This window comes from Scyliorhinus torazame, chromosome 3, assembly GCF_047496885.1.
Source record: "Scyliorhinus torazame isolate Kashiwa2021f chromosome 3, sScyTor2.1, whole genome shotgun sequence".
NCBI classification, from domain to species: domain Eukaryota; kingdom Metazoa; phylum Chordata; class Chondrichthyes; order Carcharhiniformes; family Scyliorhinidae; genus Scyliorhinus; species Scyliorhinus torazame.
Window position 1 is genome coordinate 85,716,880 of NC_092709.1, and position 26,414 is coordinate 85,743,293.

At 44.3% G+C, this 26,414-nt stretch overlaps 1 protein-coding gene and 1 long non-coding RNA gene across 4 annotated transcripts in view; one reads left to right on the forward strand and one right to left on the reverse strand.

The window, feature by feature from the left end:
- The window catches only part of LOC140408558 (testican-3-like), a 959,832-nt gene that overhangs the window by 276,135 nt on the left and 657,283 nt on the right, over positions 1 to 26,414 (forward strand). The window contains exon 3 of the mRNA XM_072495933.1: positions 1,224 to 1,269. Within this exon, the coding sequence (XP_072352034.1) occupies positions 1,224 to 1,269 (46 nt within the window). The remainder of the gene's footprint in view (positions 1 to 1,223; positions 1,270 to 26,414) is intronic.
- Positions 1 to 26,414, reverse strand: part of LOC140408559 (uncharacterized) — a 303,176-nt gene that overhangs the window by 255,547 nt on the left and 21,215 nt on the right. Inside the window, exons 1-3 of one of the 3 annotated variants that reach the window (XR_011940141.1) lie at positions 18,644 to 18,997; positions 9,508 to 9,634; positions 2,913 to 3,046 (exon numbers count right to left, since the gene is read on the reverse strand). This is a non-coding gene — a long non-coding RNA (uncharacterized lncRNA). Of the gene's footprint in view, positions 1 to 2,649; positions 3,047 to 9,507; positions 9,635 to 18,643; positions 18,998 to 26,414 lie in introns of those variants that run through there. The other 2 variants (XR_011940139.1, XR_011940140.1) reach the window with 2 other exon arrangements.

Genomic DNA, 26,414 nt, shown 5'->3' on the forward strand with positions numbered 1-26,414 from the left:
TCCCACAGTCCAAAGATGATGTGGAGATGCCGGCGTTGGACTGGGGTGAGCACAGTACGAAGTCTTACAACACCAGGTTAAAGTCCAACAGGTTTGTTTCGATGTCACTAGCTTTCAGAGCGCTGCTCCTTCCTTCAGGAGCAGCGCTCTGAAAGCTAGTGACATCGAAATAAACCTGTTGGACTTTAACCTGGTGTTGTAAGACTTCGTACAGTCCAAAGATGTGCAGCTTAGGTGAATTGGCCATGCCACATTGCCCTTAGTGTTAAAAGGTAAGGTGGGGTTACAGGTCAGGGAAGTGGGTGTCGTGCTCTATCGGAGGGTCGGTGCAGACTTGATCGGCCAAATGGCCTCCTGCACTGTGGGGATTCTATGATTCTATGATGATAGGAATGATTTCAGAAACAAAATACTGGGAGAAATATTGATACGATTATCCTGTAATGATATTCAAGAATGTTCCTGTAGAGATTGGCAATGGAGTTGGAGAATAGACTTTCCCAATGTTTTCCAGCAGCACTGCGTATTACAGTAAATTGTTTATATAATTGTCATTGGAAGCATTTCGAATAGGTTTCATTTACAAAAGCAAAAAAGTCTGCCAGTGCTAGAGATCCAAAATAAAAGTCGAAAATGCTGGAAATACTCAACAGGTCTGATGGTATCTGTCAAGAGAGAAAATAAAGTTTTGTTTTCAGATTAGTGACCTTAATCGACCAGGAATGATTAACCTTTTCTCTCCTTGGATGCTGCCTAACCTGTTGAATATTTCCCGCACCCCTCTGTATATAATGGGCCGTATTTTCCAACCCTTCCCGCTGGCAGGATATTTCAGACAGGCGAATGATGCAAAATGCCGTTGAGATCGGCGAGACCGAAAGATCCCGCTGCCGGCCAAAGTCGAGCCACCTCTGCCGCCGGAAAATACACCGTGCGGGGTGGGGGTGGGGGGCTGATATCTATCTCTGTGAAATGCCTGCAAAATTATTTTGATACTGCATCTTGGAATGCAATTCAGAGTTTCATTTATATTTTTGACAAAATTGATTTTCCAATTTATTATTTAACTTGTTTTTTTTGTCTTTAATGCTTGCCCTCACAGGAAGTTGAGGTTTGTATTCGTTTTTCAATTTGCACGTGTTACAATAACTTATTCACGGGAAAGTTAAACCATTACTAATCCACAAATGGATAAAATATATTTCTTTCTTGGACTTTTACAGGATGACTATTTCAGGAGTTGGAACACAGGCAGACACTTGGACGAAGGTACCAGATCACAAATCTCTTCAAGATCATGATTAATGTAATTTATTAAATTTGAGTTGTGAATCGAAAAGAATGTACACAAAATAAGTTTTTAAAAGTCGTAAAGTAAAAAGTACTCAGTGGCTGAAACATCAACAAAGAATATAATTAATCTATAATTGTACGTACAAAATCTCACCTGCCTAGTTTTTGTTAGGAAAGGGTTAATTTTCCCTTGTACTTAAGTTGGAATTGGGGTTTTAATTGTTTAATGCAGGGGTGTGCGAACCATGAGTCGGGCATGTCTCAGGAGAGTTGTGGAGTGATCGGTCGTGGCGTTCCCGATCATGGGAGAAGAGCCAAACCACGACCGGCTTTTAGGTTGAGAATGCCATCGACGACTGCCATCAGCTGTAGCATTTTGCCTTGCTCCATCCGATGGGCACCCAGATTTTTCATTGGGTGATTAGCTTTCCTAACGTCACATCTGGCGCCCCATTGTTCCGCTGATCAATAGGAGGAGGCGGGGCTGGTGCGTCTGGCGGTGGGACCGTTGGAGCTCGGGGCCTGTGAAGGACGCGGAAAGCGGTCGAGTAAAGTTTGCGTGAGGAGTGTGAGCCAGTTCTTTGGCTTCCACAAGTACTTCAATGCCTATACCATCATACGGAGGAGGAATTATGTGGTAGCTGCATATACAGGGATTGCAGCAATTTGTTTGTTCTTCAAACTGAGATCCAAGAAGAAGGCACCGGAAGCAATCTCAGGAAAGAAATGATGTGCGGTTCTCCTCTGGGGCAGGGCAAGTGGAATTAAGGACCAGCATGTGAAATCTGTGTGAATGTTTAAAACCATTGCAACCGTGTTACTATAATGGTGTATTATAAGTTATCAGTCTTCACAAATAAAACTCATGGGACTACATGTGCTGTTTAAAAAAAAAATTAAAAAAAGAATGCCATGCGCATGCATGCCCCCTCAGGCGATTCAGGCCCGGTGCCCAGTGTGGAAGGCTGACACCTCCTGACATCATCACGCTGTCCCAGGACCAAATTTCTTTTTTAAAAACAAGAGTCTTACCACCAGAAGTGACGGCAGAGAGCAGGTCCACTGACGTTTCGTGATCCATGCTTTGGCCACAAAATCATGGAGGAGAGATTCCTCCATTTTGAAGCTGCCAGCAAGCAAGTAACAGGAGTGCTGAAGAACTGAAGCTGGATCAGTTTGTACTAAGGAACAGAGGGCCAGGGACACAAATAGGCCAGGATCTCACAACTGAATCTGCTGGAGAGAGCTTCTCAAGAGAGTACACAGCAGGACAAAGTAATGCTGGGGTGAGCTCCAGGGCTCTGAAGAACAACCCATTAAGAAGAAGTTGTAATCAGGAACAAAGCAGTGTAAAGATGGTTTCTTGAGGTATGGCTTTATTAATTGTGCCAATTCAAATCAGGATGCAAAGCCCATGTGTGGTATAAGCAGGGAACTACTGGCAAATGAAAGATTAAAATCCTCAAATTTGCGAAGGCATTTGAAGGCGGGTTCAAGAACAAACCTCTTGATTTTTTCGAAGGCTGCAGTGAGAACTTAAATCAGCAGCTGAAGTCCTTAGCAGAAATGTAACATTGAATGACAAAGCAAGTGAGATTGTGAACACCAAGCAGGCTGACCTGTCGTATTAAAGGTGAGCAAAAATGGTGTGTCACGAAGTTCGGGTGGCGTGGGTTGCGAAGGTTGGCCAGCGTCGGTCGTGAAGGTGGGCCGGCCTGGGTCTTGAAAGTCGTCCAGTTGGTAAAAGTGTGTCCTGGGAAAAGAAGTTTGGAAAACAGTGACATAGACAATAAGACCTTTTGGAAGAATGTCTACTCTGCAAAATGCATCAATGAAAAGAGACAATGGATTTTTATAACGAGCCAAAGCCAGATGCTGGAGAACAGGGAGATTCACAAGATCAAGTGGGTTAACAGCAGTTGCCAGTTATCTGACTGATGATATGAGAGGCTAGCTCGAAGAAATTATAAAGAGAGGCATCTTTTCTTGTAAGGAAGAGATAAGTGTGTAAACAAAATCTTTTAAGACTGGAGAGTAGGGTCCATTTATTGCAGGAAAAAATATACATTTGTGTTGTGGTATTTGTAATTTACGCCAAATAAAAGATTTTTTTTAAGAGGAGGAATTTGGTAGGAAAGAGTTCATGTTTCCTCGGACTTATGTTGGAATTGGGGTTTTAATTGTTTAATAAACCACTAAATATGAATGGGATACAGGGTGCATTGTGGTGTTGGAGAAGTGATTCCTAAACACAAAAAACTTGGAGTCGAAGAAGTTGAGAGTTAGAGCATAGAACCTAGAAAAATACAACACAGAACAGGCCCTTCGGCCCACGATGTTGTGCCGAACCTTTGTCCTAGATTAATCCTAGATTATCATAGAATTTACAGTGCAGAAGGAGGCCACCCGGCCCATCGAGTCTGCACCGGCTCTTGGAAAGAGCACCCCACCCAAGGTCAACACCTCCACCCAACACTAAGGGCAATTTTGGACACTAAGGGCAATTTATCATGGCCAATCCACCTAACCTGCACATCTTTGGACTGTGGGAGGAATCCGGAGCACCCAGAGGAAACCCACGCACACGGGGAGGATGTGCAGACTCCGCACAGACAGTGACCCAAGCCGGAATCGAACCTGGGACCCTGGAGCTGTGAAGCAATTGTGCTATCCACAATGCTACCGTGCTGCCCTTAAGAGCAAATTAATCTACACTATATCATTCTACCGTAATCCATGTACCTATCCAATAGCTGCTTGAAGGTCCCTAATGTTTCTGACTCAACTACTTCCACAGGCAGTGCATTCCATGCCCCCACTACTCTCTGGGTAAATAACCTACCTCTGACATCCCCCCTATATCTTCCACCATTCACCTTAAATTTATGTCCCGTTGTAATGGTTTGTTCCACCTGGGGAAAAAGTCTCTGACTGTCTATCTATTTCCCTGATCATCTTATAAACCTCCATCAAGTCGCCCCTCATCCTTCTCCGTTCTAATGAGAAAAGGCTTAGCACCCTCAACCTTTCCTCGTAAGACCTTCTCTCCATTCCAGGCAACATCCTGGTAAATCTGCTTTGCACCTTTTCCAAAGCTTCCACATCCTTTCTAAAATGAGGCGACCAGGACTGTACACAGTACTCCAAATGTGGCCTTACCAAAGTTTTGTACAGCTGCATCATCACCTCACGGCTCTTAAATTCAATCCCTCTGTTAATGAACGCAAGCACACCATAGGCCTTCTTCACAGCTCTATCCACTTGAGCAACTTTCAAAGATGTATGAACATAGACCCCAAGATCTCTCTGCTCCTCCACATTGCCAAGAACTCTACCGTTAACCCTGTATTCCGCATTCATATTTGTCCTTCCAAAATGGACAACCTCACACTTTTCAGGGTTAATCTCCATCTGCCACTTCTCAGCCCAGCTCTGCATCCTATCTATGTCTCTTTGCAGCCGACAACAGCCCTCCTCACTATCCACAACTCCACCAATCTTCGTATCGTCTGCAAATTTACTGACCCACCCACCAACTCCCTCATCCAAGTCATTAATGAAAATCACAAACAGCAGAGGACCCAGAACTGATCCCTGCGGTACACCACTGGTAACTGGGCTCCAGGCTGAATATTTGCCATCCACCACCACTCTCTGACTTCTATTGGTTAGCCAGTTCGTTATCCAACTGGCCAAATTTCCCACTATCCCATGCCTCCTTACTTTCTGCATAAGCCTACAATGGGGAACCTTATCAAATGCATTGATTCCTTTTCACAGCATGTGAGAGTTAAGGGGAGCTGCACAGAGCATATTATTTATAGCCACAAGCGAAAAATCAGCCCCGATCTGACTTTCTCGGTCCATTTTTAAAAATTCTATAATTTATTTATCCATATCCATAACCTAGTCAGAATGGCTGATACCGTAGTGGACACCGCCAAAGAAGTCAAACCCAAGGACCTGAAAGAAAAAGAAAATAACGTGGAGGAAACTGAGGAGAAAGAGAATGGCAGCGGAGATGCACCAGCAAATGGAACAGAGGAGGAGAATGGGGCTGAACACACGGATGAAAATGCAGAGGAAGTAGATGAGGAGGAGGAGGAGGAAGATGCTGAGGGTGAAGAGGAGGATAGTGAAGATGACGAGGGTGCTGAGGAGGAAGAAGAAACAGATGGACATGCAGTGAAGCGTCCAGCTGTGGAGCAGGGTGCAGTTGAAAAGAAGAGGCAAAAATCAGAAAATGGAGAGTGAACAGAACCCAAAGCAGAAGCCTAAACATTCCTTTGTTTGAATTTTTATATCTTTTATATCTTTTATATCTTGATGGTGTGTCAGGTTCACATTGTAGAGATTGTGCTTTTTTTAAATGTACATTTGCAGAGTGTGGGTTTTATATTGTACTGTACAACTAGTTCCTGTAACACCTGTCCAAGGCATTGCTCTGGGGAATATTTGTTTTTTATGAAGTTATTTATTATATGGTCTTTGTACAACCACATTTGTAATGGGTTTGAATGCTGTAATAAATGTTTTCTGGTCTGTTTTGAAATGGGTTTAGAACTTGGATTTTTACATTTTAGAAGCACAAGTTTTACAGTTGACTGACCATGTTCTTATTTCAAGAAAAAATAAATAACTGCCCTTTTTTCTTTTTGTAAATTGTGTTTAGGGTAGAGGTTATGCAATGAAGGCCAAAGATGTAGGTCTTGTTAACTGGGGGTGGGAGGGTGGGGGAAGATAAACCTCGCCTTCGATTCTGTCCAAAAATACAAAAATGTAACAAAAAAATTAACATTCTTCAAGCTCCACAATTTGTCATTTTGATATTGTTTGTGGTGCAAAAACAATTCCAGCAAAAATTGACAGGTTCAATTTGTAAATTTCTTTTTGAACTAATTGTAACCGATGCTTAAAAACCCTGTATGTGGTTTAAAAAAGTAATTTGATTTAGTATCATTTTTCCATATTGAACAAGGTTAAATTTGTATACCTCATTAGTTCATGCTTGACCACTACTTTGTATATTCTGGTTAAGTACTATAAATACATTTTATCATAGAGTTATTATAGAATTACCATCGGAGCTTAACAGTGTTTGGCTTTTAATTCACCACAATATTCCTGCAATTACTGATTTGCCCAGCTACATACACACCTTTAATGTCCTAGACCCATTACAACCATTACTCTCTCACACTTGGCCATTCTCCCGGTATGCTCTGACCTCAGCCCCATTTAGTCCATGGATTGCAGACTTGATCAGTTATAGCAGACAACCAGTTTAGCCGTTCATCACATCTGGCTGGGTGGCATGAAGCATTTTTGGGTCGAATCTTTGGAATTCAAAGATAGTTCTCAGCTTCTCCTCCTCGACTACAAACTGTCTCCTTGAACTCTTCCCTCTGCCTCTTCAACCCTCACGTCCAACAATAAGTGTGAGGAGCTCAGGAACATAATTACACTAAAATTGAGACCATCCACTCAGATACCTCTGCAGCTTTTCTCCTTTCTGGTCTCCCAATCGGCAAAACTTACTCTAAGGTTGCCGATTGCTCCACCCTACCTCCACTCATCTGCACCAGAAATCTTAACCCATGCTTTGTTACCTTGTGACCTCAGTTTGCTAATGCACTCTCGCTGTCTCCAGTGTTTTACCCACCATAAACTTGAGGTCTTCTGAAACTCTCCTGGCCATGTTGCAACTCACAGCAAGTTCATTTCATCTGTCAGCATTGAGCTTGCTGACCTAAAATGACTCTTGATTAAGCAATAGGTCAGTTTTTAAAATTTGGCTCCTTATCTTCAAGGCTCTTTGTATTCTCCTCTAACTCTGCAACATATTGGGATCTCTGTGTCCTCCAATTTTGTCTCTTGAACATCCCAATTTAATCACTCCATTATTGGCAACTGTGGGCGGGATTCTCCCCTACCCGGCGGGGCGGGCCGTACCGCCGCAGAGGAGTGGCGTGAACCACTCTGGTGACGGGCTGCCCGGAAGGTGCAGAATCCTCCGCACTTTCAGGGGCTTGGCCGGTGGCGGGGTTGGCGCCGCGCCAGCTGGCGCCAAAGGGCTTGGCGCTGCACAAAACGGCGCCGAAGGGCCTCCGCCGGCCAGCGTGAGTTGGCGGGAATCGCAACGCACCAGTCGGGGGCCGTTGGCAGCGGCCCACCCGGCGATTCTCCAGCCCGCGATGGTCCTGCGTTCTGGAAATCTCTCCCAAAACCCTTTTTCATGTGTTTTCTCATTCAAAATACTCGTTAAAAAATTATCCTTTTCACCAATTTTTTGATAATTTGCCCAAATGTCTCCTTCCGTGGCTCAGTGTTCAAATTTTCATTGTTAACATCCCATAAAGTGCCTTGGGACATTTTACTAAATTAAATACTTATATAAATACAAGTCATTTTTGTAGCTGAATGTAACATTGATTTTAAAAAAAATACTAATAATTGATCTTGGTGAAAACACTGCAGATAGCAGATGCGTTTGATTGTAATGTGTAAACTGGATGCTGCTATTATTTATATATAGCACCGACAAGTGTAAAATGATTTGTAAAAATTGATTCGTGGTTGCACCATTATGGTTCAGATCAATATTCTCCTACACAGAAGCTGGTATTTTTCTGAATCCTGTGTCATTGGTGCAGATATTTGTCAAGGGTGCAACATGTTATAGAAGATTTTAATTTCAGCATGAGGACCGGTGCAATTCTCATTAAACCTGCCACAGTGCAACTCCAAAGCTCAGTGGGCAATTTCAATAGCTTTTCCTTATAAAAGTCACATTGCAAAACACTACCTTAAAAATATATTGTTTTCTTTAAAGACATCGACAGATATTGTGAACTCTATGTCAATACTTATGTCAGCAGTCTGCTGGAAAACAATGCCCATTTTAAAAATAATTTCTTTTGATTATGTTTATTTTCATCCCTTAACAGTGGAAACTATAGTTTATTAAATAAATTCAAGTTTGTGTGCATGCTTGTTTGCTAGTTTTAACAACTAACCAGAGTTTAGACATTGAGAACTTGCATTGATGATGCAGCTGTCAGTCTCGAAGCCTAACACTCTTGTAATGGTATGCGCTGTGTCTCCAAACACTTTGATGTGGTCTGCACATCACCACATATTGAGAAAGGTACTAATACAACATTGTCAATGTCTACCAGAAGTATTATAGAATCATAGAATTTACAGTGCAGAAGAAGGCCATTCGGCCCATCGGGTCTGCACCTCCCTTACAAAGAGCACCCTACTCAAGCCCACGTATCTACCCTGCCCCGTAACCCTGTAATCCCCACTTAACCTTTTTGGACACAAAGGGCAATTTAGCATAGCCAATCCACCTAACCCGCACACCTTTGGACTGTGGGAGGAAGCCGGAGTATCCGGAGGAAACCCAGGCAGACACGGGGAGAACGTGCAGACTCAGCACAGACAATTACCCAGACGGGAATCGAACCTGGGACCCTGCAGCTGTGAAGCAACTGTGCTAACCACTATGCTAACGTATTTGACCTGGTGTTACCATAACATCACTCAGCCAGACAGGTATCATTTGGCGATCAGTTTCCAATTTGGACCACACAGGAACATTAAATGAATGTGTTTGTCACTCATCATTCACTAAAGAACAAGCGCTCAGCTGCCAAGGACTAGTGTCACTTAAAGGGCCAGGCAGCCAACTTGCAGTTAAGAGAATTTTGAATAATGTTTTCTATTGCAAAGTCTCTGAAAGTACTCTGGATTGTTTCTGGAGGTATATGGTGAGCTTCTGGATTTTCCATGAGAGTTCCTGCATCCACATGGGGAAGGCAGAGGATTTGGTGACCCATCCTCATATGGGCAGCAGTTGCACTGCCTGGGTGCCTGCAGCATGATAGGGAGATGGTGCAAAGAGAATGGAGAGGGTAAGCTCTGTAAATTGCACTCTGCCAAATTGGAGCCAGCTTCTTCCATGCTTCCTGATGACAACGAGGTTGTCTGGCACCCAGTCAATTCACCCAATGTCTCTGTGCATTTAGATGAGTGCTCTGCTGTGTGTTGCCCCATCAAAATCTTCGTCTGAGTCTCCTGTAGTAGAACGTGTCTGCAACCTCTTGTGAGCTGGTACATGAACCAGCTGTACATCTTTTTTTCCTGATGTGGTTGTTGCCCAATCGTATCCTGTGGCTCACCACATATAGATTCAAACTTTATACTAACCTTTTAGGTATGTGAGGCAACATTATCTGAGCTGGTGGCCGTGAGTGTCAAATCAAGTGATGCAGGAGGTTCTTCAATAATCCTGTGCTAGGCTGCTATGGCTGAGCCCCTGACAGTTCTTGGGGATCTGGAAGCAGAAAAATAGAAGAGGAAGGTTGGTGGTGGGGTGCAGGTTGTAAAGCAAGAGGTTCATAGTCACACCATCTGCAGCCTACTCATCATGCTAGATGGCAGGCTGAAAATGAGATGGGAGTTGAGAAGTCGGCATAAGGAAAGAAAATATTGTCATTTTCAATGTTCACAGTGGTGTCGGAGTCCACGGGCTTCTTTGCTGACCCTATGATGTGGAGACCACCTTCTCCAAAGAACTCAGAGAGCAGACATCCTTATCCCTTGTGTTATGGACGAGGCGTTTTCAGAACCCCAAAATGTATCATGGAGTTCAACCAACCTCCCCCTTTAATGGATTTGTTGCTTTTCCTAGCACACGGCTTTTCCCCGAGGTGTGGGATTACAATTATGGACACGTGGGTTTTTAAACACAAAACACTATTTATTCCATGAACTCAACTTAACATCTTAAATAAACATTGGATCTCTTAACACCCCTTATTTCAAAGATAACTCAGAAAATATTGCAATAGTAAATAATTCCTTAAAATGTTCCTTCAAACTTCCAAGAGACTTAACACCTTTAAACAGTATCACATCAGGTTAAAGGATATATATATTTTCTGTAGAATGGCAGAGATATATTAGCTTGGTTGACTTCAGCTCCAGCACCTTGCTTTCTTCCTGCAGCTCTCTGGACACACACAGACACACACAAACTGCTTTTTCCAACTGGCTTTCTCCCTTCAAGCAACTCACAGCAAACCAGAATTTCTCAAGCTGCTGTCTCAAACAGGCTTTATCCTTTTAATCAGCTCACAGCAAAACAGCCAAGCACTTTTAAACTGCTGTCAGCAAAACCAGCCAGGCACTTTTCAAAACTGAAACTTCAAAATGGCTGAACTGAGCTGAGCTTATGACATCACTGTTTTCTTAAAGGTACATTGCTTAAACATCCAGTTCTTAAAGGTACTCTCACATGACACTTGCCAACTCCACTCTGCTCATTTCTATTGGATGCCACCTTGACCTGCACAAGAAAAGGGAGAAATTTAGGGGTCTGTTGTTCTGTAGTAGGGTGATGTGCCTGCCACTGCTGAACAGCTGGAGATATATAGAAACAGTGATAGTTGAGTGTGAAGCTGGCATCATTGCAGTGTACGTGAGGGTGCAGTGGAGTATCTGGATTTTTGACGTGATTTATTTTAGTGCAAGGAACTGCTGTTGGGTGAGTGCTAAGGGTGTGGTGCATTGAGCAGTATGAGAGACTGGTGGAATTAGCGATAGGAAATGTCATGCACAGATGCATTCACTGATCCTGATCACCTGTATGAGGTCATGAGACTTCATGCGGCACACTTTCCAGACCCTCAGGCCTAGATAATGTGAGCTGACCTCCCTAATCACCTGCTCTCAATTCCTTCTGAGGATTGCCCTCAAAGGCACCTGGCACTCTAGGTGCGTAACCATGCCATCTGTCCTGCCCATGTCAACCTCCAAAGTATCCAGCACCTACCCATAACCCTGCCCTGGAGTTCAATTTTACTTGTTTACAATTGCAGCAATAATATTCAGCAACATCCTTCTGCAAAACAGGGGAGTTTGTGTTTAAGAGGGGCAGAGTGCCTTTAAGAACTGAAGGCTACTATATGCTATTCGCATATGCTCCTTGTTGAGCACAGAGGCAACCAGAGGTGCATAACTGCTGGGCCCAAAGGTACAATCGGGTTCCCCGTGTCTGCGTAGTTTTCACCCCCACAACTCAAAGATGTGCAGGTTAGGTGGATTGGCCACACTAAATTGCCCCTTAATTGGAAAATAATAATTGGGTACTCTAAATGTATTTTAAAAAATGATACAATCAGGTAAGAGAAAAAGGAATTTGGCACCAAATTTCATGCTGCCAACGAGTGAGAGCAGGCCTCGAATTGGAACTCTCACATCAAGAAAATGATATGGACCAATTTTTAGCACCATAGTTGTATATCTGACATTCTATGCATTCAAACAAAATATATAGGCTACATATAGGCATAACAATGATGCCTTATATTATAATCTTGTCGAAACATCATTTGCGTAGTAATATAGCCTTCCGGTAATGTCTTCTCTTTTGCTTAATTTCAAATGTCTCCTTGTAAATAGAAGGAAAATGTTCCTCTTGGGTAGACGATAGTAACATTGATTTATGCTAGGCACTTTGAGTATCAGCAAATTCAGTCAACTGTGAGTAAATAATTCCTCAACGTAGTGTTTGTAGGGTACAGTCATAAATATTGTGGAACAAAGTTGGTGTTGGATAGCTTCATACCTCCAATCATTTTTTCTTATTGCTGGAGTTCCCAAGAAAAATAAATCATAATTTCTGAAGGAGGTATTGGAGACATTTGGAAAAAATAATCAATTTCTGTGAATGAATTGTTTCAGTGCTAATACGCAGTGGTTAGCATTGCTGCCTCACGACGCTGAGGTCCCAGGTTCGATCCCGGTTCTGGGCCACTGCCCGCGTGGAGTTTGCACATTCTCCCCGTGTTTGCGTGGGTTTCGCTCCCACAACCCAAAAGATGTGCAGGTTTGGTGGATTGGCTATGCTAAATTGCCTCTTAATTGGAAAAAATTATTTGGGTACATTAAATTTATTAAACAAAAACAAAAATATTTTGAAAGGAATCTCCAGAACTGGTTGATTTTTTTTTTTTGCAAATGTTTTGTTGAAACAGGCTAAAGCAGATGAAATTAAAACAATTTATTTGGAGACTATCACACCATGATCAATTATAAATATAAGCACCTCTCTGCTTGAACTGGATGTATGTGCAAAAGAACTTGCTGATGAGAGAAAATTATAATTTAATTTATAAAGTTATCATTTTTAATGTTTGTGAAAGTGTTTAGAGTGATGATTGTACAAGTTTTGGATAATATAGCCGTACGTCTTGTGAATTTTCACCCACTGAATGTTAATTTCTCCTTTTACGATTTTGGCCATACAGGTGATAAGAGAGAGTCTAGTGTCATCATATCAGGAAACACTTATGAAATAACAAAAGATAATACTTGAAAAGTTGTACAAGAGGCTGAATTTTATGTGCCCCTGGCAGGCCTGTTTCCCACGAGGGGATGACCCATAAAATGGGGTGGGTGCCCATCCTACCACCTTCCCATCCATCCCTGAGCTCACCCCTATATTACAGGACGTGAGAGAGCGTTAAAATCAGCAGACCACCCACTGTATTTAATTGGAAAATTAAGGATATATTAAGCTTGTTATCAAGCCAACTGACCCTGATAGTATATTGCCCACGCTATAAAAAGTTTGGCATGGCCAGCAGGAAGGTGGAGTGTCACCCTTTAGGGGCTGTCCTTTGCTAATCGTGTTCATTCCAAACCTACCCCAACCCTCCTGGCTCAAGGCCATGGACTTAGGTGCTCAGTGGATACTTGTGCCTTGATCTTTTGCTGCAATCTCAGCAGCGGTCACTGATGGCTTCCTGGCACTGCTAGGACTGATGGAGCTGCCAACCAATCCAATTAGCCAGCAGTTCCAGAAGGTGGGTCCTCCTCCACAGTGAGGGATGGAAGTCCCACTCGGCCCTCATTAGTCTGCCCCACTGCTTTTTGGCTCCAGGGCAGGTTGGCATGGATCATGTCGGTACCGCTCCCTAATTTAGCCCAGTAACTTTACTGGCTTAATTAAGGTCTTGCCTTCTGATTCAGGCTAGGATGCAAGGTAACACATGGGTAACAAGGTAACTCCCTCTCTGTCACTTCTGTGGCGTTCTGTTCCTATCTTGAAGCAAAATCATGGCAAGTCTTCCGTTTTCAATCTCTGCATGCCTTGCTGCTGAAAGCTAGTACTTTTTAACTCTTTCTGATACACTTCCTCTGCTCATAATCAGTGGTCTTCCTGGACTTTGGTTTGGGCAGTGCTAATCAGTTCATGATTGGTTTCTTCAGGGTGGCAGTCATCTATTAATGTAATTTGCTGTTATCCCCTGACTGGTTCACTAAAGTGTCAATTACCTGCGGTCCAGTCTCTCTTATTATCGTGTACCTTTGTTCTTTCATTAAGTTTAATGAGATAATGATAACGAGGCACCTTATGGTAGTCTCCTTGTCCACGTTTTTGAGATAAAGTGTATGGTGTCAGGTGCTAATGATTAACTCTGCGGCTTGTCATTCCTGAATGTCTAGGTAATTGATGTAGAGGTAACAATATTGCATGTCCTGTAAAATTCTCATTAAGACAAACACTTATCAATGTTTCGCCTGAAAAAACTATTTCACTGGTATGGAATTATTACTTGACTGTCGGTACTTGGCATGGGTTAATGAAACATAACAAAAGAGTACAAAGTGGCACATTAAATAGCGTTAAAACTAATACATAAATTTAAAAAATGCTTCATAAAATCTACAGATGGTATGTTTAAAATCAATGTATAAAGACAATCGGTGTGTAAAGATGAGATGGCAAGATACGCTTACAAAATACAGCAGAATACATTCAATAGATACCGGTTTATAAGTAATAAGAACACGATAAGTAGAGAACTATAAGACTGATTACAGAACTTAGTTAAGCTTACGGTACCAAAGACATGCATTGATCTTATATAATGTTATTGAAAGTGACTGCTTATTTTCAAGGCATCATACGTTAATACTATATTAATGTTTCAACTAATATAGGATACAACTGAGGGCTTGAAACTCCACAGCTGTTCTCTCACACAATAGCCCCTCTGAGTCCCAGGTATTGAAGCTGATAATTTTAATTCCTAAGTGGGGATGGGGGGAGAGTTTACCAGCTACAGAAATGGGTCCATTCAACCTTGACTGACTTCACAGCAAGAGCCCTGCAATTAAACCTTATAAGTTAGCTTTGCATGTAGGCTCAGGCCATATGCTATATTTCACTTGTCAAGTAAAGATGCAGTTACACCTCCACAGTCACATGGGAAAAGTGTCCGACATTGATTGCAATTAAGTAGAATATTATATTAGGTTAATTGATACTTCAATTACTTGTTTAATACACATAACTAGATTACAAACTAATTGTTAATCATGATTTTTGCCACAATTTGACCTATCAGTGATCAAGTTTTCCATTATAAAAAAAAAAAAAAAGTTGCTTGGAAATGTATATATTAGTAAAACTGTAAAAATGTTATGTTGTGAAAGTTCTTTTGCAATAGTCTGAATGATTATAGCGGCACATGTTTACCCTGGTATCAGCGAGAGCATTAATTCAGCTGATCGCATTGAAACTCCCAAATGGTGCAATTCCTGTCATGCATTCTTTTCCTGCTTCTAAATTCTGTATATTTCATTTTTATCTGTCCTTTTTGAGATGTATCAAAATTCCATTCCTAAAATGCATAAAATTATAATAAGGAAATTAATGAATTCTTATTGGGAATTATTATCATTAAAGGGCGGCACGGTAGCACAGTGGTTAGCATTGTCGCTTCACAGCTCGAGGGTCCCAGTCTCGATTCCCGGCTTGGGTCACTGTATGTGCGGAGTCTGCACGTTCTCCCCGTGTCTGCGTGGGTTTTCTCTGGGTGCTCCGGTTTCCTCCCACAGTCCAAAGACGTTCAGGTTAGGTGGATTGGCCATGCTAAATTGCCCTTCGTGTCCAAAGGGGTTGGGTGGGGTTGCTGAGTTACGGGTATGGGGCAGGAGTTCTGGGCTTAGAATGGGGGTGCTCTTTCCAAGGGCCGGTGCAGGCTCGATGGGCTGAATGGCCTCCTTCTGCACTGTAAATTCTATGAACGCCATTTTTGACCAAACATACAGGAGTCCTGAGAGACAATTGTATGAAATGGTTCTCTTAGCATGGATCTCCCCTGCCGTGAATACAAATTGAGAGCTTGGGAGTATATTCCACATGGTTTTATGCATGTTTATTTAATAATCATCTTCCTAATTCCTGTGTGCATGAGCAATACAATTACTTTAAATAGCTAAAAAAGAAGTCTTGGGAAACATGCACATGAACTCGAGATACAAGAATGTGGAAGGTAAGACTCCACCCTAAGAGGGAAATTTTGTCAAACCCACCTCTATGATGTCAATGTCGCTCTTCATTTACTATAGGTTTATTTGGAGAAAAAGGCTACTCCAACAGCTTGATCTGAAAGTTAGATATTTTCATGCAAAAGAAACTTGCTTCTCTCATACCTAATTTAAAAGGTAAGAGATTGAGCTTTCAATTCAAACTTGGTGGTGATTCCAGTAGTTAAATCTTTCCCAATTGCACTAATGAGGCAGAGATTTTGTGATGCTTTGCACTTTTCTTTCCTTGCAGTTGCTGATTAGATGCATTGTGCTTTGGGACTGGTAGTCACATGACTGCAACACAAAAATGGGGGCTTTCACGATATAGATATTTATTGGAAGCAAAGAGGAGGCATACGTTGTGTGATTTGACACAAAATTGAGAGCAACAGAGTGCAGCATAAAAGTTAAAAAGGAGAGAGAACAGTCTTAAGTCAATGGTACGTGATTGAAACAAAATGTCAAGATGAACCAAAAGTAGTGCAAGCATTTTGGAAAGAAAACAACTAAACAATGGAAAATATCTAAACCGGAGATAATTCAGGTTCAATCTAGATGCACATACACAGACATAGAGTTGTATCAATGACTGAAAAAAGTTCAGTTGAGATTTTGAAAAGAAGTAGATGATGAATCTAGGGATAATAATGCAAAGAAAATCAGCTGAGTATAGAAAAAAATATATATATATAGGAAGAAAAATAGATTCATAAGAATTTCCTCTCACATCATGAACTTTGGCATGAGGTGACAAAAAGGTACAGTTCAGCACTGCATCTAAAATGTGGGGCTGGATTCTCCGATTCTGGGGCTATGTCCCCACGCCAGCATGGGAACGTCCAGGAAAACTGGTGCAAAACGGTCACCGATTCCCCGTTTTGCTGGGGGCTAGCAGGACTGCAGCGTAGAGCTCCTGGCTCTAACTGCCGAAAGGCCTTGGAGAATAGCCGGGTCTGTGGCCGCGCATGCGCACGGCGGCGGTCTGCAGTGGACCCGACCGCAAAATAGTCCCTTCCCCCTTCAGCCGGCTAGCGCGCCCTGGACTACCCACCCCACAGTGCACCCAGCCTTGAATAATGTCCCCCCCCGGCCCATGGATTGGCCCTCCCCCATTGTGGCAGCGCTGGACTAAGTCTGCAGCCGCCATGCCGGGTTCCCGACGGGTGAGACCATTAGAGACCCAAGCCGTCAGGAACTCGGCCGCTTGGGGGCAGAGTATCGGGGGGCGGGCCTCAGGGAATGTCCTGAGGCCGTCGATACATGGCGTACTCACAGAGTACGCCGCTTTGGAGGGGGTGGAGCATCGGGAAAGCGGCGCCGCCCCTGATTCTGTCGTAAACTTGGATTCTCCGGCCATTCGCCAAATGCGAATTCGGCATCGTCGACCGAAGCACATGTGGTTACAGCTATTTTCAAACCTAAATTTTATAAACTTACCAAAGGAAAAATATAGATTAACTCAGGTTATACCAAGGATAAGAATGTTTTAAAATGATGAAATGCTTGAAAAACAAAGGCTTTATTCATTGGAGCACATGAGGTGAAGGGCCACATAATATAAGTTTTGAAGCTTTTATATGGATTTAAGAGAACAGAGGTGAAATATTGTTTCAACTGATCAGTGAAGCAATATATTTTTACAATTAGCATAAACAAGCAGTTGAATGATTATTTTCCTTTGCAAAATGTGATTGAAATATGGAATACATTGCAGCATTTATGAGGGAAGTAGATAAATATTTGGGAAAGAATAAAAAAAGGGAATTAGCAATGGTGATTGGAAAAGATGTGTCAGATACAGAGCAGACAGCATATTAGTACAGTGAGCCAAATTATTTCCTGTACACTGAAATCTCTCTTCCTCAATTTTGGAAACTGTTCTGAGATATAGGGGTGAAGTGAGGACCAGTGTAAAGTTATCGCATGGGGTGGAGAGGTGAAATGCTGTTGGATGTTGCAGTGATTAATGAGGAAAAAGGGAATTCCATAATCCTGCTCAGTGGGTGAAATTTTATTGTATGTGGATGAGATTCAGCATTGATAATTGTCCTTGCACATGGTCTCGGGACAGAAGCTGTTCTTCATTTGGGAGTTGTAAGTGGTGCAGTATTGGACTTTTTAAATATTTGTGCCTATTTTCCCTTCTGAGTGTGGCATTCTTCTATGGTCTGTTTTGGTCTGGTTCCTGATTGTATTCCAACAGCTCTCTTCAGACGTTTTGTTTGATTAAAGTGCAGCCACTTATTCTCCTACTTGCCAGTCTTGGGTTTATTGTTGCTGTCAGGTGGAAATTGCATTTTCTTTCTTTCTGTTCCTTATTAATTCACTCCAAAGACAGACAGTGAAGTAGAAAACCAGACACCAATATTTATACTTAATGATAGATTTATTTTTCAGAATGCAAAATTGCATTATGTCTGCCTCTTCCCTAACCAACAGCAGTGACCGAGCAGCTTTTCCTTATACTCTTGAGTAAAGCAAGTGAACAGAAAGATTAAATGATTGAATTAACAAATGGGACAAATTATCAAATTGAGGGGGAGGGGTCATGCTTTAAAGAGGTACTAACCAAAAACAAAATCACAAAGGAATCTTTCACATTTGTAAATCAAAATGTGGTTTTGGGGGTCAGTGGTGCACCGCAGCCCCTGCAGTGTCCAACAACTATGCAAGGCCTCAATCGTGCAAGTGAACACTGCGTCCATCCTCTCAAAGGAAGTGGGACAGACAGTCAGGCTGGAGGACCCCCTGAACTACTCGCAGCCTGAACCTGTTAATGGCCAATTAGTCCAGGTCCATAAGGAGGTCCTCCTCGTTCTTCCCCCACACACCAGGTTCCCAAAGATCAGGGACTGGATTCTCTGCTTCCCAACGCTGAAATTGCATTCAGCGACAGGGCAAAGAATCCATTTTGGCGGTGAAATCGGAAGCGGCGCCGGTTTTTAAATTCTCTACCCACCGAAAATCGCCGTACTCGTGGAGTACGCCATGCCGAGTATCCACTGCCTCAGGCCATTGCCCCACGATGCCCTGTTGCCGACCGGCTGAATTTCCGATGGTGTTGGACTCTCATAGTCGCACTGTCCGGGATCCTCGCGTGGCGGGTGCGAACTCAGTCCGGGGTTGCTACAGTCGGGATTGGGCCAATCAGCAGGCGGGGGTGGGCTTCATTCGGGGCTGGGGACAATGTGGGCGGGTGGTTCAGGGCACACGAGCGGCCGATGCGGGGCAGTACTTTGTCGGTTCTGGTCCATGGGCTGAGTCTGCCGTGGACCACGATGTGGCCGCTGCAGGCCGCCGCCGTTCGCATGCGTGGCCTCTGACCCGGAAGTGCTGGGGGCTGTATCGGCAGCTAGAGCTGTGAGCTCTATGACGATGTGAGTTTTCCTGGCGTAAAAGATCACGGATTTCACGACGGCATGGGGACTTTGTGCCAAAAACAGAGAATCCAGCCCCAGGAGTGTGGGGCTGAAGTGCAACCAAACATTAAGTAAAAGAAAACTAAAAATAGAATGCAAAGGCCGTAACACATGTACCTGTGGTCCATGAACTCCACAAGACTGCAAAAAGCAGTATCTTGGGAGCCTGTGAACCAAGGTTCACCTCATAGAACATAGAACAAACAGTTCAGAAGGAGGTCATTTGGCCCATCGAGTATGCACCGACCCACTTAAGCCCTCACTTCCCCCCTATCCCCGTAACCCAATAACCCCTCCTAACCTTTTTGGTCATAAAGGCAATTTACCATGGCCAATCCACCTAACCTGCACGTCTTTGGACTGTGGGAGGAAACCGGAGCACCCGGAGGAAACCCACGCAGACTCAGGGAGAAGGTGCAGACTCCACACAGACAGTGACCCAGCGGGGAATCGAACCTGGGACCCTGGCGCTGTGAAGCTACAGTGCTATCCACGTGTGCTACCGTGCTGCCCTCAGGTTGTACAATCTTTCTTTATACCCTTTTGCCTGAAACAAAATGGATCAAATTAACAAATTGAACATATCAACAAATTAAACAATCAGGGGAGTGGATAGTTCCTGAAAGGGACAAAATTTAAAAAAATCCCAAAAGGAGACTGACTACACTTTAAATCAAAGTCAGTTTCTGGGAGAAATGCTCCAGCCCCTGCGCTGCCCACCGGTCATGGAAGATGTCTTAAATCAATCACTGCCATTCATCTATGAATCCTTAACGTTGATAATAAAATTAACATACCATTAACAGTCCTCAGAGAATTAATGGAGTTTTCTAGCCATTCTATTCAGTTCTATGAGAACTACGCCCAGATCCTGCGTCCATTGTCTCCTGATACTCCGTTTAGGACACGGCAATAGGCTTGGTAAAAAGCGAGAAGTGAATGACCAGCTGCATGGGCAGCACAGAGAGATGGGGTTTACTGTATATTAAATTCCTAATTTAAGGGAAATGTCCGCTTGATTCATAAATGTTGATTTTAGGTTCTGGACAAGACAGGAAACATGACCTAATAGAATTATCACCTTTTAAGCACTGTCAGATTTTCCTTTTCACTTGACTTCATGACTGCTCATTTTTCACAACAACAAAATTTACAATCCAATTTATAGTACCGACCAAGTGTGAAGTGGACAGTGGCAATGATTCAAATGAAAGTAGTTACAATCAATATTGTGGCACCATGATGCATGGTGCTACCAGGAATTGGAAAGATTTAAAGGCAGATAGTTTACATGAACAGGAACTTGGCAATTGGGGGAAAGATTAAAGTTGGGGGAATAGAAAGGTTTTACTTTTCTGACTGGTAGTTGTGAATGGTATGTTGCATCCTTGATGCCAGGGTGAAGACGACGATCATGAATTGAATAGAAACAATTCTGAAAAAAAAGGCAGAGCAGCTAAAAGCTGAATATTTGGTTTCTGGTTTAATTTATGCAAGTTTTTAAAATTGTAATGTTTGCATGCAATCCAAAATAGCTAAATATTCTCTGCAATTCACCAGAAAGCATTTGCAAAACATATAATTTTGGGATGCTGTAGATTTGTTCATGGGTAAAGCCTTAGCACTGCTGCCTCTCAGTGCCAGGGATCGGGGTTCAATTCCAATCTTGGGTGACTGTGTGGAGTTTTCACTTTCTCCCTGTGCCTGCGTGGGTTTCCTCCCGGTGCTTCAATTTCTTCCCACAGTTCAAAGATGTGCAGGCTAGGTAGATTAGCCATGCTAAAATTGCCCCTTGGTTACCTGGACTGTAACTTGTACTTTGGGAAGCCTGCCCCTTTGCAACTACTGTCCTGTCCAGTCTTTCTTCTGGCAGAGTTGAGAGATGCTGGGCGGGATTCTCTGTCCAGCGACATGGGAATTGAGAATCGCGATCGGGTGGAGAATTGCGTGTCAGCCGAAAATCGAGATCGACGCCCAACGGAATGCCATGCTCCAACCCCTTAATACTGACGTGAATGCGTTCCACATCACACGACGACATGGCTATGCAAATTGTACACTAAAGGCCGTTAGCATATCATTAACAGGTTCCGACCCGGCATTCCCTGGGCTCCAGCGCTGCTCCGCCTCCACCAGGCGGATGTGACGATAGCATAGTTCACCTGTGATATTTAAAATTGGGAAACAGAGTCCGTGGCCGATAAGGGAGAGAGAGAGAGGAGGCAAAGCAAGTTACCAAAGGTGCAACGGTGGGCTGAGAGTAGTGTGGCTGGCTGCGGGGTATCTGCCAAGTGCTGGGGAAGTGGCGGGGGGCGACCAGAGGATGGATCGGGGTGTCCCCCCGGGACACAGGTATCTGGGCACGGACCACCATTGGCTCGACCTACAAGACGACCAGTTGGCTGCGTACCCCACTGATGCCCACTGTGGTTCGCAGATGTGCAGAGTGTCACCGGCTGTATGGGGCTCCCCCGCCCAGGCCACCCCGCTAGGAGCCCATTGATCCAGCTGGCCCATCAACAAAATGAGCGTGGTACAGCACAGCCCGTGGTTCACCAGGTGTTGGCACACTCCAGTGTACCCAGCTGAAGCATTGACCCACTGCAGGGGCAGCAGGGGAGCCACGATCATGCCCCAACAGGCAAATGCCTGTACAGTGGGTGTCGACACCCACCCTGACACATTATACTTCGCCTCGCAGGGCAGACGTTCTGCTGGTGACACCATCAGCTAGTCCAACCTGCAGGATCACCAGCTGTCACCAAGCCATGCCTGCCCACTGCGCACCTGCACCCATATATCCTGCCCCCAGACAAGTCAACAGCACCAGTGTATCGCACAAAGGAACCACAACACACTGTAGCTATGGTCCCAACAGGTGTCCCCCTCCCTGGCCGAGCTCCACCCCTGGGCCCTGCCCGCACGCATGCCATCAAGCTTGGCGCTGGTCGGTGGTGCATTGCCACCAGGTCCAGGGGGTGATCGTCAGGACGCATGTCCACCTACGAGCATCGCCGCATGAGGGTGTGCACTTCATAAACCGGAAGGGATTGCACTCCCTCAATGTGTAGTTGGTGTGCAACCACCAGCTGCACATAATGCACGTCTGCTCCCGGTATCCAGGCAGCGTGGATGACGCCTTCATCCAGGCGCACTCGGTAGTGTCCGACACCTTCTAGGCGCTCCCCGGATGAGTGGTTGGCTCCTGGGCGACAGGGGTTATCTGATGTGGTCTGTAGGCTGATGACGCCTATGCGGAGGCCACAGACGAACATGGAGAACAGCTATAACGATGCCCATACTGCGACCAGGAGCATGATTGAGCAGTGCATCGGCGTGCTCAAGATGCAGTTCAGGTGCTCTGGTACCTGGCTGCCTGTGACATGGCTGCCCTGCCTTGTGCTCTGCCTACACAGAGTGCCCCAGGCCTTGGACATCCTGACTCATGGCTGATACCTTTGCACCCAAGGCCCCCACCACGGACGCCAACCGTGCAGTGTTAGTCTGGGTGGCACGCATGATCGGCACTGCCTCTTGCCCCTGCAAGCGGTTGGACCAACTGCACTTGCTGGCGCTGGATGGTTGCTGACACCCCCTCATGTAGTCCCCGACTCTGCGCCGGCATCTCCAACATTGATGGGACCTCACTTTCCAGAAGCGCAAGACCCATCTGGATGGCAGCTAGTCCCAGCTTCAACAAAAAGATGTTTTGGGGTATGTTAATATCATGTGTTCGGAAAACAAATCTAGTTTTAAGGGATTTATATTTGTATGGGCAAACATTAGAAATAAAGGTCTGGATTCTCCAAAAATGGGGCTATGTCCCCACGCAGGCATTAAAATGCTGGTGTTTCACTCCAGACTTTCAACAAAAAAAATACTGACCAATTCAGCTACCTGCAGGGGGCTGACAGGGAACCGACGTGATCACCGCAGCTTTAGCTGCGGATATGGGCCACCGCACTTCCAGCTCCGAGTCCGCACATGCGCACGGCGGCGGCGTCCAGCGGCCGTGCCGAACACGATGGCGGACTCAGCCGGCGGACCATGACCAACAAACAAGGTCCCAACGATCTGCCCCACGCCGCTCCATCTAACCCGCCTGATCGACACCCCGGCTGCCATAAGGCACCCCCAGTGCTTGATCCTCCCCCCCCCCCCCCCCCAACCCAACCAGGGCGGCCGCGGACTGAGTCCCGACCGGCCTGACGTGGTTAGAACCACGCCGACGGGAATTCAGCGTGTCGGGACTGGAGTATTGCTGGGAGGGCCTCTGGCAATGGCCCCCCAGCCGCACCACGTAATTCTCTCGGGGGACTGGGGAATCGCGGAAGCGGCGCCAGGCCTGATTCTCGCATAAACTTCGATTAGCCGCTCCTGCGCCAAACATGATTTTGGCGCAGGGCTGTGGAGAATCCAGCCCAAGGTATAGCTTTAGGTGGGTTTAATTTAATATTTCTGGCCTGGAAGAGACCTATTGTTATGTTCATGCATTGGTGATTGTATGTGTGGGGTTGGTTTCAATTCTAGTTATGATTCGAGGGGTGTGAAAAATAAATAAACAAATGTTGGTTAGCAACAGGAGAGAGCAAGCTTTCTTTTCGTTTGAGTTTTAATGAAAACTACAGCAGTTGCAGTCAGAACACTGAGGAGTGAACAGATCTTATCTCTGTCAGCAGAAGCTGAATAGGACAAGGGAATTGCAAAGATGCAAGTTTCCTAAGGAACAAGTTACAGTCAAGATAACCAGGGAATTGGGACAGAAGAAGTTTATTAAGAAGGCTGGAGTTTAAGAGAACAGTGTGAACTGAAAACAAGAACAGACTACTGTTCAGTAAGGTCCAGAGAATTGAAAAGACATTGGGTTATGAGAGACCAGAAAGATGTCTGCAGTAGTGCTAACGTTTGTAAAACATTACTTGAAATAATCGAGTAAATCAGTGGCTGGATTTCAGAATGTGCATAGAAATCTTGAAGGCAAAGTAATCCTGGAAGGGGTTGATGTAAAATCATGTACTGGATTCGCAGGTAAAAGTGGAGCAGAAGCTCTGTTCACAGACATCTTTTGGAAAACGTGGACTAGATTTCAGAATGCAAACCACCTATGGAAAGCATGATTATGCGAGAGAGTTTAAAGTGTGATTTTGGAGTGGAGTTTGGAAACCCTCCTATGAAAATCATCTGGGGGGATTTCTGAGGAGGCATTGACAACATTCATTTGGGATTTCAGAGTGGAGTATGTATTTGACCACAGGCATTTTATGTGCATCAATGGGACATTATGTGTCAATGAGACCGTTGTAGCCTCAAATCTGCTTTGTCATCCGTGTTAATTTTAAAACTTGTGTATAATTGATAAGTGAAGGGGGAGTAAAGGAGTATTGTATTATAATCCAAATTTTCTGTGTTTAATAAATGTCCTTTCTTGTTGTTAAAACTAATTAGCAGTCCTGTGACTCTCTTCCTCCGCGTTTAATTTAAAAAAATAAATGTTAGGGGGCAGGATTCTCCGCCCCGCCACACCAGTTTTCTGGTGCGGCGCGCCCCAACCGATGGCGGGATTCTACATCCTGCCAGCCGGCCAATGGGATTTTCCATTGTGGACAGTCCCACACCATCGGGAAATCTACAGGCATGGGTGCGCTGCCACTGCAACGGAGGACCCCGGCAGTGGAGAATCCAGCCCAAGGTCTTTTGAGCCAGGGTTCAATTCTGGGATATTCCCGTCCAAGTATAACATCAACTGGGACTGTAACACATGCAAGAGGAAAATAATGTTCTGTTGATGTAACAACATTTGACTTGGGAAGAAAATTTTGTAATTGCCTTAAAATGTCTGTGAATTCTATAATTGTCTTTAAGAATGTTTGAATGGGACTTTTACAAGTTTGCATCAATTGTAACTGACAAACATTCATTTGGGGATTCAGAGTAGAGTATCTGAATACCAGAGTGCTTAAGGAGGTGGCTCTGGAAATAGTGGATGCATTGGTGGTCATCTTCCAGAATTCTATAGACTCTGGAACTGTCCATGCAGATTGGAGGGTAGCTCACGTCACTCTGATATTCAAAAAGGGAGGTAGAGAGAAAGCAGTGAATTATAGACCAGTAAGCCTCACATCGTTAGTGGGGAAAATGCTTGAATCCATTATCAAGGACTTCATAGCGGAACATTTAGAAAGCAGTGGCAGGTTCAGTCAGAGTGAGCATGGATTTATGAAGGGGAAATCTTGCTTGACAAATCTGTTGGAATTCTTCAAAGATGTACCAGTACAGTTGACAAGGCGGAGCCAGTCGATGTGGTATATTTGGACTTTCAGAAGGCATTTGACAAAGTCAAGCATAAGAGAGTATTGTGCAAAATTAAAGCGCATGGGATTGGGGGAAATGTATTGAGGTGGATAGAAAACTGGTTGGCAGAGAGGAAACAAAGAGTAGGGATTAATGGGTCCTTTTCAAATTGGCAGGCAGTAACTAGTGAGGTACCACAGGGATCGGTGCTGGGACCCCAGCTATTCAGAATATATGTTAATGATTTGGATGAGGGAACAAAATGTAACATCTCAAAGTTTGCAGATGATACTAAGTTAGGTGGGAGGGTGAACTGTGATGAGGATGCAGGGATCCTACAGCATAATCTGGACAGGTTGGGCGAGTGGGCAAATCAATGGCAGATACAGTATAATTTGTATAAGTGCGAGATTATTCACTTTGGAAACAAAAACAGGAAAGCAGATTACTACCTGAATGGTTATAAATTGGGAGAGGAGTGTGCAGCTGGACCTGGGTGTCCTTGTGCACCATTCGCTGAAGGTAAGCATGCAGGTGCAGCATAAAGAAGGCTAATGGCATGTTGGCCTTCATTGCGAGAGTTTTTGAGTATAGAAGCAGGGATGTGTTGCTGCAATTGTACAGAGCCTTGGTGAGGCCACACCTGGAGTATTGTGTGCAGTTTTGGTCTTCTTCTCTGAGGAAGGATGTTCTTTCTCTCGAGGGAGTGCAGCGAAGGTTTACCAGTCTGATTCCAGCGTTGACGGGACTGTCATATGAGGAGAGATTGACTAGGTTGGGATTGTACTCGCTGGAGTTCAGAAGAATGAGGGGGGATCTCATGGAGACTTATAAAATTCTAACCGGACTAGACAGAGTAGATGCAGGGAAGATGTTACCAATGATGGGTATGTCCAGAACCAGGGGTCACAGTCTGAGGATTCAGGGTAAACCATTTCAGACAGAGATAAGGAGACATTTCTTCACGCAGAGTGGTGAGCCTGTGGAATTCATTGCCACAGGAAGTAGTTGATGCTAAAA